The sequence below is a fragment of the Arachis stenosperma genome, chromosome 10 (genome assembly GCF_014773155.1).
Source record: "Arachis stenosperma cultivar V10309 chromosome 10, arast.V10309.gnm1.PFL2, whole genome shotgun sequence".
NCBI classification, from domain to species: Eukaryota; Viridiplantae; Streptophyta; class Magnoliopsida; order Fabales; family Fabaceae; genus Arachis; species Arachis stenosperma.
The window spans coordinates 27,597,663-27,616,283 of record NC_080386.1 but is presented as its reverse complement, the minus strand read 5'-3'; the positions used below and the strand labels follow the sequence as shown (position 1 = coordinate 27,616,283).

The window sequence follows — 18,621 nt, the reverse complement described above, 5'->3', positions numbered from 1 at the left end:
AATATCAATTGATTTTACTACCTTAAAATTAAAAGACTAGATAAATTGTAGAAAATATGGTTTTATCCAAAATGATTTAGACCAAATCATTATAATTTTTAAGGACTTAAAACGAATTATACAGAGACTGAAAACCAAACAAAATAATAGTGTCAACCCAACTTTTTAGAAAAAAAAAATAGACCTTAATAAAAAAAATATATGTAAGGAGCAAAATCAAAATCTACAATATCTTTTGGGACGAAAATCGTATTTAAACCACAAATAAAAGTGTGATTATATATACATTAAGACTAGAACTCCATGATCTACTAGTCAATCAAATAAGATTCAATGGCACTCGTAACAAAAAAAAGTGGTAATGAGATCCAATCATAAATTATTTAGAGAAGGGAGCATCTTCACTTCACTAAGTAGTGTTTAGAAACTCCCTTGGGATACAAATATAAGAACAGTGAAACAACAGATGCAAAGATAGAGACAAACAAAGATGAAGATCGATACCAAGAGAAGTGTGAAATTTTTTCAGTGTCCTATCTCCATTGCCCCTACTTTTTGGGAGGATAGAAAAACCTAGTTGCCTTTATACCTGTCTAAGCTACCAAATAGGTTTATGTACTCATTGTCTCTGTGTTTTTGTACAAGAGACAGTTTCAAAATGCTACCAACCAAATCCCAAACACAATGGAATCATAAAATTTGGAAAGAATCAATCTATTACTTCTTCACATGCAGTCAATATGTTCAGAACTTAAAATTCATATAATGCATGAGTATAAGAAACTTTTTGCAGTATACTGCCCATGTTCTACTGAATCCAAATGCAGCAAAATGATGAATTCTAAACAACAATAATTATCTTAATGGGGGCAATTCATAATACATATCATGCCGTTGAAATTGAACAACAGATGAGGGACGCCATAGTCACCAACAAGGGCAGGCATAGAGCAATGCTATGACAGATGCACATAGGTTGATTGAGATAGTTGGGTCATGCAGTATGATGATGGATTTGATTACTTAAGAAAATATTAAGCCATATTTCATAGAAAACATCAAACCAAGAAAAGGAATTTATCTACTTTCTACCTTAGTGGATGCGTTATACAGCTAGAGGCAAGACTAAACCACTCAATTCCCCCTGAAGGAACTGGATATAGGTCAATTTCTGCTGCCAATAACTAATACCCTATTTTGGAAACCTATAATCCCATGATGAATGCCAAACACAGCACATTAGTGTACCAAGTTAACACATAAATGTGGCTCAGGTCAATGCAAACCAAAATTTGACCAGTCAAATCCACATCAATAACATATTACTCGCTTGTCATATTCATTTACTTCCAACACAATATGATGAACATACCTAAACTAAATTTTCAACTAATTCAAAGGTGAATTGGCTTAATCCACTTTACTTGAGCAACACAACTATTACAATGACAACAACAGTAAAAAATAATAGCAGAAGTCCTTTCCCACTCAGTGCTTATAAATAAAGAAATCAGAGAACACTGGGGAGCTGTAGCACTCTGCTACCAGAACATATATTTCCGGATTCTGTTTATACCAGTAGTGATAGTACTACTAACTTATATTCTTATGTTGTAGAGTTAAAGAGTCAAACGTAAAAAGCCTTACAAGTCAATTTATGGACTATTTGGTCCTTTCAATTCATGTTATGCATCAGGATATAAGTATATAACTATAAATTCTATTTCTAACACTCTAGCCGTACATAGAAAAGGGAGCAGTTTATGCAATATGCTCGAAAAGAACATTAAAAGTATCCACTCAGGTTCACCTACTTCTAAAAACCAGCTTTTATATACCTACTGAATGAATTTTAGCTCCTCTAAGGTAAGGAGCTCACTTGAACTTACAAATTGAGGAATATCTTAATGACAAAATTGAGTGGATTCTGCCAAACCCGGGCTTAGTTATGCATGAGATTTCAATTTATCATAACATCAACCATCTCTTTTATCACTAAACTCAGATTTCACATGTTTCCATCTTTTCCCTCTAAATTAAATTTTTCTGCATTAGAGGAGCTAAATCCCTTTTCAATAATGATAATACTTTTCCCCTTAATTGAAAGAAACATGACGTATTTTCTAAAATTACTGTACAAAATGTGATCACCCAATTGCACTCAAACATTACTGCTAGAATGTGACTATCATCAAAATAATGGGGTGTGTGTATTTTCTTTTAATCATATGTATTTGATGTGATGTCAGTAGCATCTGAAATTCTGAATATACAACTGATCACTTATGTTAAAGTCAACAATTCAACGTTTAGAAATTGAACAGGATCCAAGGAATTAGCAGACACTTATATTTCTTAATATGTTTTAGTGCTAAGGAGCATTTGCAGTGCAAGAACTAAAATAACAAAACTGTCAAGCACATCCACTACTCCTTATAAAGATGTAGCTAGTCAAGAGAGCTTTGAAATTGAATGGAACAGTTGAACCTTTCAGTTTCAAGTTATCATTTTGACATTCTTGCAACAGTAGAAAGTCTCTAGTGCAATATTGTCAAATGATCAATAAGTCATTAAGTAAACCCCAAAACTTTCAACGTATCAAATGAACTAATTATGGCTTACTGCTGTTCTCATTGATTCACAAAAGGATTCTTAATCCATGTCAAGAAATTCTGGTTATTAGTAACAATCAACAATTGAAATATTGCAATGCTGCTCATAGGGTCAAAGTATGTGTCTAAACAAGAAAAGAAAAAAAAAAATGACATACCTGAAATACTTATGATGTACAGACATCTAAGTACATTTCTTATTGATCATCCTTCAACACCAAATCATTAACCAATTTCTCCTAGATATTGGAATATGCCCAACACCATGCAATGTCTTTAGACAATCAATCATCTTCTAAACAATAAGAAACTTAACCTTGTTTCTTATTGAGTCTCAACTTTAGATACAGCTGCTTTCAATGCAACTTTTCGTTTATTTTGGATTTGGCGAACAAATTCATTAACTACTACATGTAACTTCACATTAGGCTTACGATTAATTGGGACATTATAGCCTGCCCTTTTTACAGCACGAAGAAGACACTTTTCACCTAATTGGTAATGAGTTGTGCAAGCAGCAGGAACCACAGACCTCAACACTGGTTTATTACAATATGAAGGCCCTGTTGGCAAACTGCATAGAGTCATAAACCTTTATCAGTAAATTTGTCTGTCTGAGAAAATGGTAATTATTATGCATAGGAATTAGGACAGTAATATTTTGATACATCAAAATAGAAAAGGGCAAAGCATCAATTTTAAAATTGAGAAGTGCTAGGGAGCCAGCACTTTTGTTAAATTCTGGCCAGCACTTAACCATCAAAAGGAAATTGAATGATTCTACACCCTTAGATGTAATCTCACACCATTAAAAACATCATTGATGGCTAATTGATGGCTAAAAACCACAAAATCTGCTGGCCCCCTAGACTTTCTCTAAGATTTCAGACTTTAAAATTAAGAACATAGTACAAATTACAAACAAAGCTTCTCATACTTGAACGGCAAGTAGGGATAAAAAACTCGAAGGGTATGTTTGTAAGTGAAATTGATAGAGAGGCGCCTACTACTAACAGGTTCGGGCTGTGTTACAAAAGGAGAGGTAAGTAGCAGTTAACTGGAAGTTTTAGTTGTTGTTAGCATGGTCCAGCTGGCTGATAAGTTAGTTAGACTCTATTCCTCACTGCCTATAAATAGCTAGGTTATAGTTAGCTTAGTTTACTATGCATTTTCTGTTGTGAATTCTGTTAGAAACTGGAGAGACTTCCTCTCCCTGAGTTGGTAGTTCGAATTGTGTAGAATCTTCTAGGGAGTGCTAATTGGCAATCCTGTGCAGCAATAACGGGAAAGAGAGGGAAGGAATTAATTGAATTAGAAATCAGACTTATAATTAATCATCAAGCCTTTCCAGGAGCTCCCTTCCCTTCCAAATCCTCAATTCACAAACACAACTTGTGATAAGGAAGTTGTCTCTATGGAATCTAGAAACTGTGGTAGAAGGTGAAGTGAAACTTTATGCATTTATGCTTCCATGATGTACAATTAGATCAGGAACAGAAGTCAGCAGATGTGGTGTGAGTTTTTCAGGTGATAGTGATATTTCTGTATGCAACCAAAGAATAAACTATTTGCAAGACATTAGTTAGCTTGAATCCATAAACTAGTATGCATAGCTGGTAAGCAAGTGTCATATGACACTACTGAATACAAAATAAGATATTCTTTTAGTAAGCAAAGCATCCATAAGTCCAAAACATGGTTTTCTCCAAGAACTTAAGTAAGATTGAGGTGAGCATAAAACGAACTGACCAATAGGGTTACCATTTATAATAAATGTTTGGTATAATGAGATAATTATGAAAGTAGTTGCATTTATATAAAAGCATCTTATGTCATCTGTATTACTTTGTATGGGTTGTCTGTGCTAAATAAAATTTTCTAAATAAAAAATGCTTGACTTTTACCAAAACAAACAAATTATGTAGATAGTGATTATTAATTAAATCAAACTATGCAACCATCCAGACCTTTAGGAAGAAAGTCAATACTACTGCTGCTTGAGAAAGAAGCTATCAAGGCATCACCGCTGCCACCAGTTGGCTCTCCTCCTCCACTCTAGGTGGTTTTCCTTTTTCCAAATTTTCCCTCCGCTCTCTTTTCAAGACTCTGCTTCTGTTACAATTGTTCAATACACTGTATCAGTTTTATTTTTAGTCTTTTTCTTGGCGTTCGTTCCTCTTCCATTTCATCTCTAGTCAATCCAGATACTTCATTTGTTAGTTTAAATACAAGATGAGACAATGTCTTTGGTGTTTCTTTTGAGTTTTTAGTATTTGACTATGCCATAGTTGGCACTTAAGCTCTTATGTCTTTGTATTTTTGTGCTTTCTGACTTAATGTTGTCTTTATTTGTTGCTGAGCTGAATTAATTGCACCCTTACTAGTAAAAGGTTGCTTATATTGCTTACATTTTATAATCTATTACATGTGCAGCTTTTCTGCATTTTGTGGATATACATGTATTTTCAGTCCTATCTAACATTTCCACCATTTCTCACAACGCCATTCGCCATAATCCTATGGCAGAACTTCTGCTCTCCACCATGAGCCGCCATTTGCATTCAGAAACTATGCTGTAACGTTGAGGTGCACTATAGAGGGGTAAAGTGCACATTTTCAAGGAAATAAATATACATATTACCAGACACTTCTAATTATCTATCATCAATGGTTTTGCATTGTGATAGAGACACACTCCCACCTGAGAAGACTCGAGGTGAGGATACCTTGGAGAGTAAACCTGACATACTTAAATTAGTTTCCTTTCCCAATATTACGCGGTAAGGATACCATGGGGATTGGTCTCCTAACCCAGCATCAACAAGTGCAAAATTATCATGCAACACTAAACCACAAACAAAGCAGGTTACTTCTCTGAAACTTTAACCCATCTTTTCCAAACCACACGCATTATGATAAAAGAATTCCATTCATCTATTCAACTAAAAGAAAAAGCACAACATGAAAACGAACATAAAAAGCAAAAAATTAAAAATACAATTCTTCAAATAATTTCAAATTGCAAGAAAACCTATCAACCAAAGCAAAAATTGCAAGAAAAAAAAAACTGGAGTAAGAAAGAACTCACTTTTTAGCTACGGTTCTGCATCCCCGATAGAGCTTCTGTTTCGGATCCGAAAGTATGTGAGCGTGACAGTACCTAGTAAGCGCCATAGCCTTAATCTTACATCCACCAAAAGCGCACCGAACGACGTCGTCTCCTCCAACTCCCAAAGCGGCATTATTGTTCCTCTCGTTGCCGCCGTTTGCGTTGTTATTGTTCTCGTCGCCCAAAACGACAGCGTGGTTTACGCCGCTGGTTTCCTTGAAGGGGCTCTTACCGTAGGTCCAATAATACTCCTTATACTTGGACTTGATCTCTTCCATTAGAGCCCAGTAGTGCCCTCTGTAGCACCGTCTGAGTTGCCTCGTTCGGCGGAGCCGACGAGCGGTTACTTCGCGTTTGCTCAGCACGAGCGTTTTGGCGAAAACTGCGTCGTTTTCAGCTCCGTCCAGGGTCATAGGAGGAGGTGGAGGTGGCGGTGGCGGTGGAAACTCATCCATGGGTAGTGGTGGCGGTGGGGCTGTCGGAAAAGTTTGGTGGAGAGAATGTTTTGCTGTGTGATGGACGGAAAATACGGTAGAAGAAGAGATAGAGAAGGAATTCGATTTAATTTGATTTGGCTTCTAATTATTGGGATGTTAATTTGGTTGTGCGGTGTGAAAGTTCAGCTTTCTTACTTTCTAACTGGAAAATCTATTTTAGAGTGAGAGGGTTTAGGTATAAGGACTTGTTTGGTGAGGTTTTTTTCAAAAATATTTAAGTGATTTTTTTTAGAAAAAAGTTTTTTTAAATAAATATAAGGATAAAATACAAATATTTTTATTTAAATAAATAAAATAAATGTATTAATTATTGAAATAAATAATGGAAAAATCTAGAGAAACAGCAGTTTTGTTAAATTTTAGCCAGCATATAACTAGTAGAGAAATGTGAGTCATTGGATAAAATCTCACACCAATCTCACATCATTAAATCATTATTGATTACTATTTACTGACTACCAATAACAAAAGTTACTGGCCCCAAACATTGCTCATAAATAATTATAAAAATTATTATCAAAATTTATTCTCCAACTTTATCTCGTTAGTTGGAATTGAATCGTTATATTTATAATTTAATTTTAATGCACTAACAGTGTAAAATTATTTTTACACGTGTATCCAATCACATAAGGTTGAATTAGCAAAAATAATTATCTTTTATATTAACTACGTGAATAATCATCTAAAAAATGACTGTAATTACACGATTTTATAAAATATTTTATACGGTCGATACATCAAAATTAAAATCTTATATTTATCCCATTCTATTTAAAAGAAATTTTGATTTAATAAAATTGTAGGTAATATGCGTATGAGTTGCTTGTTTTATTTTATGTGTCTTGGTTGTTGAGTGATGAGTCTTTGTGGTATAATTGTTGTGCTTTGACAAAATCTTGTGATTTTAGTCTATTCTTAATAACAATGCCAAAAGAGATAGTCTGCGAATCAAAAAAAATATTTCTTTCTTTGTTTTGGGCATGAACGATCTAACAACAAATTATTCACCTAATTTCACGTAGCCAATGAAATTAGGAAAGAAAAAGTTATAGATAAAATATGTATTTTGTTCTTAATATTTATATTTTTTTAAATATTTTAATATTAAGAATAAATTAAAATAAATTAAATATTAAGAATAATTAAAAAAAGTTACAAATATCAGAAACAAAAATATATTTTACTCAAAAATTACTAGTTAGAAAGAAAATGTGATATGAATAAAGGAGATACAATGCACATTTTCCGTTATTTTTAGAAACGTATTGATATTTTTATTTTTAAGTTAATCCATTAATTTTAAATAATTTTTGTTGTCTCTAATAACTTTAAATATAAATATCAATAAAAATATTTTTATTTTAATTTAAATAAAATATAAAAGAATAAAACTCATAATAAAATGTCGGATTTTATGTTTTAGTTCAGATTTTGAAATTTTTTTTATAAATTTATGAATTTAAAATAGAATACTTAACTTTTTTTAAATTAATTAAAAATCATCTTTTAATTCATTCACATCTAAGTAGCCATTATCAAAATCTTTTTAGAAAGAAAAAATTAATATAAAATATAATCTTAGTTATAATGAAATTCTAACTCAGCACCTTTTGAGATTTTGAGAAGAATTGCTCTTTGAAAAGTAAGTACCAGAAAAAATTATTGTCTATTGTTGGCCTTTATAATAAAATCAACCGGGGATCTGAGAAGCTAAAAGGCAGTAATTTACTATGTCGCAGAAAGAAGAAATAGAAATATTTTAAAAACTAAAAATAAAAAAAATTGAAACTTTTTTTGAAATAATTAAGAGCTCAAATTTAAATTTTTAGATTTTGAAATAACAAACAACTGATCAAAATGTTTGTTATATACTTACTTTTATAAATTAAATGATTTGATTGATATAGTGCTTTTCTCAAATCGTATCTTGTATAGTTACCAAAAAATCATATCTTGTATAAATTTAATTGGTCTTTTTAATTTACATTATTTTGTTATCACTATTGGTTACTTTTAACTCTAAAAAAATATTATGCTTTAGTTCCTATGCCAATTTATTCCTGACACAATACCTATAGTTAAAAAGAGAAAATTTTGACTAATAATACAATAATTTCAATGATCGATTTGTTGAATTAACCAAGACCTATAATAAATTCTAGAAGAAGAGAAAAAATTGTAAAATATTTATCAGGAATTAATAATCAAAATGGCTCCTGAAATTTGACTCCAACTCAATTTAGTCATCGAGTTTTCAATTGATCGAATTTGTTCCCTAAAATTTTAAGTAGTGACTCAATTTGGGAGATTTAGGGCACTGTCTAAGTTTTTATGTTCAAATTCCAAAGGGCTAAATTGGTGCTTATAATATTTTTGCCACATCAGCTTTTTGGTGACGTAAATAGATAGAAGGACTAAATTGAGTCACAACTCAAAATTTTAGGCTACAAATTAGGTCGATTGAAATTTTGGAGGTTAAATTGAGTTGCGAGTCAAATTTCAGGGATCATTTTGAAAGGATGTTATCCGTGCATTCTTCCTTACACTCTTATCGATCTAGCCAACATATGCCTGCCCTGAGGGAAATTATTCGGTACTTAGATAGAGATATAGCTCAGTAACACCAAAATCACTATTGCCGCTTAAACACGACTATGCTTCACTCTATCACTAGTGAAAGAAGATAACAATTTCTGGTCATTTTTCATCTAACCCGAATTTACTTAGTTATTCAGGACTTGCTTCTTAACTCAACTAAGTACTCGATTGAGTTCTTACGCTACCTACTTTACAGTAATATTTAGTGATTTCAACAGACCAAACTCAATTTAAAGGAATGAAATGCAACAAAAGAAAAGAAAATCTATGAATCGATCCATTGTCTCCACTTGATAGAAATTACAAAATTACCTTATTTACGTCTTTGACATCCAGAGGTCGTTGACCGACCATAAAATCCTATTCAAAAAGTAGAACACATAGTTATTCACTCTTAGTTAGACAATAAGAACAGACCTACATTAACGTTTTGAACATTAAAAATCTCAACGATTGTCTCATAAATACTAATGAATCAAAAAATATTTTTAATAAATTTTAAGAAATCATTTATTATTTTATTATAAATTCATAAATTTCAAAAAATACAAATTTTTCAAAATTTAAACTAAAATACAAAATTTAAGTTTTTATTTTTATTATTTTTATTTTTTATATATTTTTTAAATTCAAATAAAAGATATTTTTTATTAATATTTATGTTTTAAAATTAATTGACTAATTAAAAAATAAGAACATCAATAAGCAGTTGAAAATAATAAAATATGTGCAATATAACTAATTTGTTCATATCACTTCTTTTGATGGATTTAATTAAGTGTACTGATAACAAGTATTTTAACGCTACATATATATAACGTGGTAATATATAAAATTAGGCATCAAATCAATAGAAGGTATATTAGATATAAAATATATACTAAAAATAAAATAATATATGTCTTTAGATATAATGCATAGTGGTTAAATTGAAAATACTATATAAAAATAAATAAATAAATAAAACACAATCTAAAATATTAAAGTTTTATTGATATTAAATTAAAATAGTAAACTCGTAGTTTATATCTTGATTCGTAAGACTGTTGTAGTATCGAAATTCACAAAATTGTAAAACAAAACGTATATATAACTCGTAAATTAAGAAAATATAAACATATGAAGGTTTAAATTCAAATTTTTATATATCTATCAATTATCAGTTTTTTATTTTAATTATTTGTGCAATATATTAATATACATCAATAACTAGTACAATATAATCCTTTTGTTCTAAAGAAAGATAACTTTATTATATGTGAATAAAATTACAAGTGTTTATAGATAAAATTATTGCAGAAACAAAAAAAAAGGTCTCTCACACTCAAAACAAATGAGTAGAGTAGCAACGGAAATAAACTAAAGAAGAAGAGAAAATTGCAGAAAGAATAAAGAAAAATAAAAAACTACTATTCAAAATATAACAAAACCAATTTAACGCTAATTTTAACTTTTTTTTTTAATTTTAAAATTCAAACACTAGAATTTTCCTATTCCTATTCCTATATTTTTCTTTTATCTGTGTGATTCAAATATTTTATTCTCTTCTTCTTAACAATAAATTAATAATACTTTTGTTCCACTAATCTAATTTATCTATATACCAAATCAACTAATAGATCAGAATGAAAAAGAAAAAAAAGAGAGCAAAATAGAGCACCAATGTTAAAAGGGTTGAGGAGAAGAAATGAGTGAAGCAGAAGAACAAAGATAATGATTAATGTTGAAAGAAAAAAAGAGGGGAGAGGCCGAGTGACAAAAGTGATGGCGGTGGAAGAAGAAAGAAGAGAGATTTAGCGAGAACTAAAGGCAACACAACGACTTCAACAACAGAGATTATGGAGACGGTGAAAATGAAACAAGACGGATTCTGAGCACTTTCATCAGAAGTGCCATTTCATCGATTTTGAGTGTTTTTCCAGCGATTCTGCACGAACGATATTCCTCTTACTCCAAGAATATAAACGAGACGAATTGAGGGAGTAAAATCGCAAACTCGTGCGATTTCACGAGTTGGCTCGCGATTCTAACTACCTATATATAATAATTATTTTTCATAAAAGAAATTATTTTGATATTCATAACATAATGTACTAAAATTTTTTATTTGCAATAATTAGACATTAAAAGATGATATATAATAAGTAAAGTACTGTTTTAGTTCCTAATGTTTAGGTTATTAAATTATAATTTCGTTTTTAATGTTGGAAATATTTTATTTTTATCTCAAACATTTTATTTCGTGTTATTTTAGTCTTCTCGGTAAAATTACGATTTTTTTTTCAAAAAACTTGTTAACATTATGATTTTCTTCTATTTAGCAATAAAAATTATTATTGTAGTGATTATAGTGATTGTTGTAATGATTTGAGAACGAAAGTAATAGAATAATAAGGGGAAAAAGATAACAATAGAAGAAAATGAGATATTTTTTGGTAAAAAAAATTAATTTTGACAAGAGGATCAAAATAGGATGAAATAAAATGTTTGGAACAAAAATAAGACGTTTTAAACATTAGGACGAAATTAAAATTTAGTCTAACATTAAAGATTAAAATAATATTTTACTCTATATTTACAATGATGCTACGCGTACAAGCTTTTTGTAACCAAGTCCAATCAAGTTGACACAAGTCCAATAAAAAAAAAGTGTGCATATGTGTTACCGCTTCTCTTTCTTTGCACTTTTCAGCATACAAATTTTGTTAGACAGCACAAAAATTTATTGACATAAATTTTTTTTGGTTCGGTGAGTAAATATTCTAAACATGTGGTCCTTCAAAAATTTTTGTGCTGTGCATAAAAAATTTCTATGATGTGCATACAAATTTTCTATTATATACTATAATTTATGTGCTATATGTATATTGTTGATTGGGTATCAATATTTTGGACATGTAGTTCTTTAAAAAATTCTGTGTTGTGCACCAAAATTTATGTGCTATGCACCAATTATCTGATGTATACTAAAATTCCTGTGTTATGCGTATTTTGTTAGTTAGGTGTCAATATTCCTGGCATGTGGTCTTTTAAAAATTTATATGTTGTGCATCAAAATTTTCAGTGCCGTGAATTAAAATTTCTGTGCTCTAATTTGTTGAACATATATTGGAGGAGAAGAAAAAGATGAAGAAGATGATGACAACGCTGACGACGATGATGATGAAAGAGGATGAAAAGAAAAAAGAAGGAGGAGAAGAAATCAAACAAGAGAAGAAGAAGATGATGACATTGAAGAAAAAGAAGAAGACGACGTTGAAGAAGAACTAGAGATGAAGACGACAACGGTAACAACGATGATGACGTTGTTGAAAAAGGAGAAGATGATGCTGCTGCTGCTGCTGCTGCTGATGATGATGATGATGATGATGATGATGACAACAATAATGATAATGAAGGAGGAGAAAGATAAGGAGTAGGAAGAGGAAGAAGAAGAAGAAGAAGAAGCAGCAGCGACAACGCGTATATACCTACATTTAAAGAAGCGTGCTTTGACTTGGTTGTGTACTTGGTTTAAAAAAGTTTGGACACCTAGCTTTGTTGATAAAAATTATATTGTCCATATATACTAATTAAATTAGGGTTAATTATCAAATTAGTCCTCGAAAGATTGGTCGATCATCATTTTCGTTCCCAAATGATTTCTTTAATCAAATTAGTTCTTGAAAGATTTAAAATTAGTTACGTTTGTTCTCTGGTCAATAAGTTAACAGTTTCTGTTAACAGATTCTTCGACCCCACTAACACCTCTTTTTGATGATATGTGCATTCTCAAGTGGACAACAACAATCTAGAATCAATTTTTATGAATCCTACAATAGCACAAACAAACCACAACTTATGAGGAATAACAGAATCATATGTAATATGTGCTCGTTCAAAAATGGTATCATTCATGAGAAATTATGCAGATAAAATATGCGTTATGTGTAGAAAAAAAGAGGAGTTATGATAGGCACCATTTGGTTGATGCCTGTGTATGCCAAAGACAGAGACACGGTAAGACGTGTTCTTTATTTGGTACGTGAGACACAAATTAAGAGAGACACGGTGACACATAGATACCCACAAAAACATGTATTTTGTGTCTTTTCAATTAGTTGAGACACTCATTTTTAAGTTGAGACACAGAATATTTTTATCATTTTATCCCTTCAATCAATTTTTTTTCTTCAACCATTCTTCATCTCCTCTCTCAGCCTCCATACTCTTTCTGCCCATTGTTGTTGCCCGATTTGTGCTTCAATGGCGTCACTTCCATTATCTCTCTGACGGTGCTGTTTGTCTTCTGTCTTCTCCTTACAGGTAGCGTCACAGCAAAGAAGAAAGTCTTTCTGCCTCACCCTTCGATCAACATCAACAATGACTGTTGTCAGTCCTGTCCTTCTTTTACCTTTACTCATTTTCATCTTCTTTTCATTCTTCTCTACCTCTTTCTTTTTTTTTTCATTTTATTTGTTGCCTTGTTCTACCTCAGATTCAATTTTATTTGTTTTAATTTTTTTAATAAAAATTTGAATATTTTTATTATTCAATTAGAATGTTATTAAAGCACTTTTGTTTATTTTATAAATATTAAATTTTGGATTAAATTTTATTTGTGGTGTTCTTTGTTGTGGATGAGATGATAACTTATTCTGTATTTGGATTGATGGAGATTTGTATTTGTTATGCTAACTTTTAGCAATTTTGGGTAAATTTTTTTATGTTTATGGAGTTGATTTTGTTTTGGATAAAGAATTACCAAAAATTAAAAAAAAAATCTATTTTGGTTTTGAAGATGGTGATGCCATGGTAAATTGTGATTATTTTGAAGGAATATGAAAAGGTATAAGCAGTGACGGTGATACAGGAATGAATTGATAAAATTAATTTTTTAGTAAAATTGTGAATTGTGTGTTCTGTCTATGTCTTAATTATCAACTAGAATACAAAATTAATGTCTTCTTGTGTCTATGTACTCTTGTGTATTTGTGTCTTTGTCTTCATAATTTTAAGACATGAACCAAACACAACCATACAGAACGTAATCCAGAGTAAGATGGAAAATCAAAGAAAGGGACTTCTCTACCTTAATTTGATTTTCTTATGCAACAGTTAAGGGAATCACTCTACCTTCTCCTGTTCAAACCAAAGTTTCTCAAATAAATTCAAAGAAATTTTTATTTGTAAAAAATTAAAAGAAAAAATGGCTACTAGATTTTAGAGGATTTTTATACCTCTTAAGTTTAAAACTCTAGCTCATAAGTTTACTAAAATAAAAATGGGTCAAATCATTATTGGGGCTAAAACAAAAAAAATAAATTAAATAAAATAAAATAAACATAAAATAAGTCTTAAAATAAATACTAAGAAAGTAATGCCTATTTGATTCAACTTGATTAACGAGAGTTTTCAATGCAACTTGTAAATAGTAAGACGTTTGGCTTTCCATAATCATTAACCATTGTCTTGCCCATTTTTTTATGCATCTCTTGAACAAATGATTTAGCCGTGTTTGCAAAACCTTCTTTTTTTCTCTCTTAGTTGTTGCTCTTGTAATGAGATCAATTAGCATATGACAGTTCTCAATTTGTCCCACAGAGCTCGTATCATTTCCTCCCTCCTAAAAAGATTCATTTTCAAATCTGCATCCAAATCAAAAGGAGATAAGTCAGAAACATTAAAGTAGCTGACATATTATACTCACTTGTAAGGCCAATCTTATAAGAATTGTTATTGATCTTTTCGAGCACCTGAAATAGACCATCACCCCTAGGGTCTAACTTGAATTTTCTTTGAATAGGAAACCTCTTCTTTCTCAAACCCATACCTAGTCACCAAGTTCAAAGACAAGTTGTCTTCGACCTTTATTCACCCTTTGAGCTGTCAACCTGTTTTTCTTTTCAATCAACTCATGTGCTTTTAAGTGCATTACTTTAACCTTTTCTGCTTTACCTTCTATATCCAAGCTAACAAGATCATGCAAAAGCAAAGGTAATAAGTCTAAAATAGTTAAAGAGTTAAAACCACAAACAAGTTCAAAAAGAGAAAAGCCTGTAGAAGAATGAATTGTTCTATTATAAGCAAACCCAATAAAAGATAAACAATCTTCCCAAATTTTCATATTCTTACCAACAACAGCACGTAATAAAGTCCCTAATGTTCTATTTACTACTTCAATTTGACCATCAGTCTGAGGATGACAGGTAGCAGAGTATAATAATTTTGTGCCCAATTTATCTTATAATATTTTTCAAAAATGACTAAAAAATTTTACGTCACGATAAAAAATAATAGTTTGAGGAACAGCATACAAGCGCACAACCTCTCTAAAGAAAGATCAACAATGTTTGTTGCATCATCAGTTTTATGGCATGCAATGAAATAAGCCATTTTACTAAACCTGTCTACCACAACAAAAATGCTATCTCTACCCTTCTTAGTTCGAGACAAACCAAGAATAAAATCCAGAGAAATATCAACCTATGGATCCATAGGAACAGATAACGGAGTATACAAACCATGTAGTAAAAATTTAGATTTAGACTGTTTACATGCAATACACTTAGCACAAAATTTTTCAACATCCCTAAGCATGTGTGACCAGTAAAAATGTTCAAATAACACATCCAATATCTTATGCATACTAAAATGACCCATTAAATTCCCATTATGTGATTTCCGAATAAGTAAGTCCTTAATAGAACAAGCAAGCACACAAATTCTATTACCACAAAACAGAAACCTTCATGTCTATAAAATTTGTTATACACCATGTTCACAAGAGGCATAAATAACAGAAAAGTCAAAGTAGTGGCATACAACTCCTTTAAAAACTCAAATCCTAACAACTTACAAGTAAGTGTAGTAATCAAATCATACCTCCTAGATAAAGTATCAGCAACTACATTCTCTTTACCTTGTCTAAAGACAATTGGTGCACGAAATTGCAATCACACTTTTGCAATCCGCACAACTAACCAGCAAGTGCACTGGGTCGTCCAAGTAATACCTTACGTGAGTAAGGGTCGATCCCACGGAGATTATTGGTTTAAAGTAAGCTATGTTTATTTATTATTCTTAGTCAGGATTTCAATTAAAATTATCAGTTTGAATTATTAGAAAAATAAAAGAGCGTGAATTAATTACTTGTAATGCAGTAATGGAGAATATGTTGGGGTTTTGGAGATGCTTTGTCCTCTGAATCCCTGCAATGTAATATTCAACTCAATAACATAATTGCAAAGTTCCTTCCATGGCAAGCTCTATGTAGGGTGTCACCGTTGTCAATGGCTACTTCCCATCCTCTCAGTGAAAATGGTCCAGATGCTCTGTCACAGCACGGCTAATCATCTGTCGGTTCTCAATCAGGTTGGAGTAGAATCCATTGATTCTTTTGCGTCTGTCACCAACGCCCAGCTTTCAGGAGTTTGAAGCGCGTCACAGTCATTCAATCCCGGAATCCTACTCGGAATACCACAGACAAGGTTTAGGCTTTTCAGATTCTCATAAATGCCGCCATCAATCTAGCTTATACCACGAAGATTCTGATTAAGGAATCTAAGAGATGCTTATTCAATCTGATGTAGAACGGAGGTGGTTGTCAGACACACGTTCATGGAATGAGGAAGGTGATGAGTGTCACGGATCATCGCCTTCTCCCTAATTAAGCGCGAATAAACATCTTAGATAGGAACACGCATATGTGAATGGAAAAATATAAGTGATTGCATTAATTCATCAAGACGCTGCAGAGCTCCTCACCCCCAACAATGGAGTTTAGAGACTCATGCCGTCAAAGAGTGTATAATTCAGATCTAAAATGTCATGAGATACAAAATAAGTCTCTCAAAGTTGTTTAAATAGTAAACTAGTAACCTAGGTTTTCAGAATATGAGTAAACTAAGATAATTGGTGCAGAAATCCACTTCTGGGGCCCACTTGGTGTGTGCTGGGGCTGAGACTTAAGCCTCTCACGTGTTTGGGCTGTTTCTGGAGTTGAACGCCAGGTTGTAACGTGTTTTGGGTGTTGAACTCCAACTTGTAACCTGTTTCTGGCGTTGGACGCCAGACTGCAACATGGAACTGGCGTTGAATGCCAGTTTACGTCATCTATCTTCACGCAAAGTATGGACTATTATATATTGCTGGAAAGCCCTGGGTGTCTACTTTCCAACCCAATTAAGAGCGCGTCAATTGGACTTCTATAACTCCAAAAAATCTATTTCGAGTGCAGGGAGGTCAGGATCCAATAGCATCAGCAGTCCTTTTTCAGCCTAACTCAGATTTTTGCTCAGCTCCCTCAATTTCAGCCAGAAAATACCTGAAATCACAGAAAACACACAAATTCATAGTAAAGTCCAGAAATATGATTTTTGCCTAAAAACTAATAATATTTTACTAAAAACTAATTAAAACATACTAAAATCTACATGAAATTACCCCCAAAAAGCGTATAAAATATCCGCTCATCACAACACCAAACTTAAACTGTTGCTTGTCCCCAAGCAACTAGATGAATAAAAGAGGATAAAAAGAAATCAAGAAGCAATAATATCTTAGAGTTTTAAGTGAAGCTCAGATTCTAATTAGATGAGCGGGGCTAGTAGCTTTTTGCTTCCAAATAGTTTTGGCATCTCACTTTATCCTTTGAAATTCAGAATGATTGGCATCCATAGGAACTCATAATTCAGATAGTATTATTGATTTTCCTAGTTAAGTATGTTGATTCTTGAACACAGCTACTTTTATGAGTCTTGGCCGTGGCCCTAATCACTTTGTTTTCCAGTATTACCACCGGATACACAAATGCCACAGACACATGACTGGGTGAACCCTTTTCAGATTGTGACTCAGCTTTGCTAGAGTCCCCAGTTAGAGGTGTCCAGAGCTCTTAAGCACACTCTTTTTGCTTTGGATCACGACTTTAACCACTCAGTCTCAAGCTTTTCACTTGGGCCTTCATGACACAAGCACATGGTTAGGGACAGCTTGATTTAGCCACTTAGGCTTGGATTTTATTTCCTTGGGCCCTCCTATCCATTGATGCTCAAAGCCTTGGATCTTTTTTTACCCTTGCCTTTTGGTTTTAAGGGCTATTGGCTTTTTCTGCTTGCGTTTTCTTTTTCTTTCTATTATTTTTTTTCACTTTTCTTCTTTCTTTTTTTTGCAAGCTTGTTTTTTCACTGCTTTTTCTTGCTTCAAGAATCACTTTCATGATTTTTCAGATCATCAATAACATTTCTCTTGTTCGTCATTCTTTCAGGAGCCAACAATTTTAACATTCATAAAATTCAATATAAAAAATATACACTGTTCAGGCATTCATTCAGAAGACAAAAAGTATTGCCACCACATATAAATAATTAGAATTTTCCTTAGTAAGAACTCGAAAAAATATTGCCTCTTTATTCTAAAAATCTACTATTTTATTCATGTTTGATGATGATGAGAAAAATAAATTATAGCTTAATTGGAGATAAAATCGAAATAGAGATACTAATTACTACTACTAATATATAACTTCTAAGGTAAATTCATAATAAGAGCAGTTATCACAGAGTTAAGGCAAAGATTTGGACTCAACAACCTTTATTTTGGGAATTGGGGGTTCCTCTAGTCTGTGGGATGCTTGATCCTTCAAGAGATAATTTCTGACGCTTCAGTTCCTTCAAGTCACATCCTTGCTCTTCCTGTTCCCTTAGGTGCCATGATCTTGATGAGTTTTTTTTTTTAGCTCAGTGATCATGGCAAATCACACCAAACTTAGAGGTTTGCTTGTCCTCAAGCAAAAGAAAGGATAGGAGAGGAATAGAGGGAG

At 32.0% G+C, this 18,621-nt stretch overlaps 1 protein-coding gene across 1 annotated transcript; it reads right to left on the bottom strand.

The window, feature by feature from the left end:
* Nucleotides 1-2,596: 2,596 nt before the first annotated feature.
* Nucleotides 2,597-6,347, bottom strand: LOC130954230 (uncharacterized). Its single transcript, XM_057880961.1, has 2 exons — nucleotides 5,701-6,347; nucleotides 2,597-3,186 (listed from the first exon to the last, which is right to left on the bottom strand). The coding sequence occupies exons 1-2, from the start codon at nucleotides 6,174-6,176 to the stop codon at nucleotides 2,937-2,939; spliced, it is 726 nt and encodes a 241-aa protein (XP_057736944.1). The 5' UTR covers nucleotides 6,177-6,347; the 3' UTR covers nucleotides 2,597-2,936.
* Nucleotides 6,348-18,621: the final 12,274 nt, after the last annotated feature.

Bases quoted from the DNA above. Each gene is read 5' to 3' on its own strand.
- LOC130954230 (XM_057880961.1), bottom strand. From the start codon at position 6,176: ATGGATGAGTTTCCACCGCCACCGCCACCTCCACCTCCTCCTATGACC. The intron at 3,187-5,700 runs GTGAGTTCTTTC...GACTCTATGCAG, and splicing joins TGCAGAACCGTAGCTAAAAA to TTTGCCAACAGGGCCTTCAT.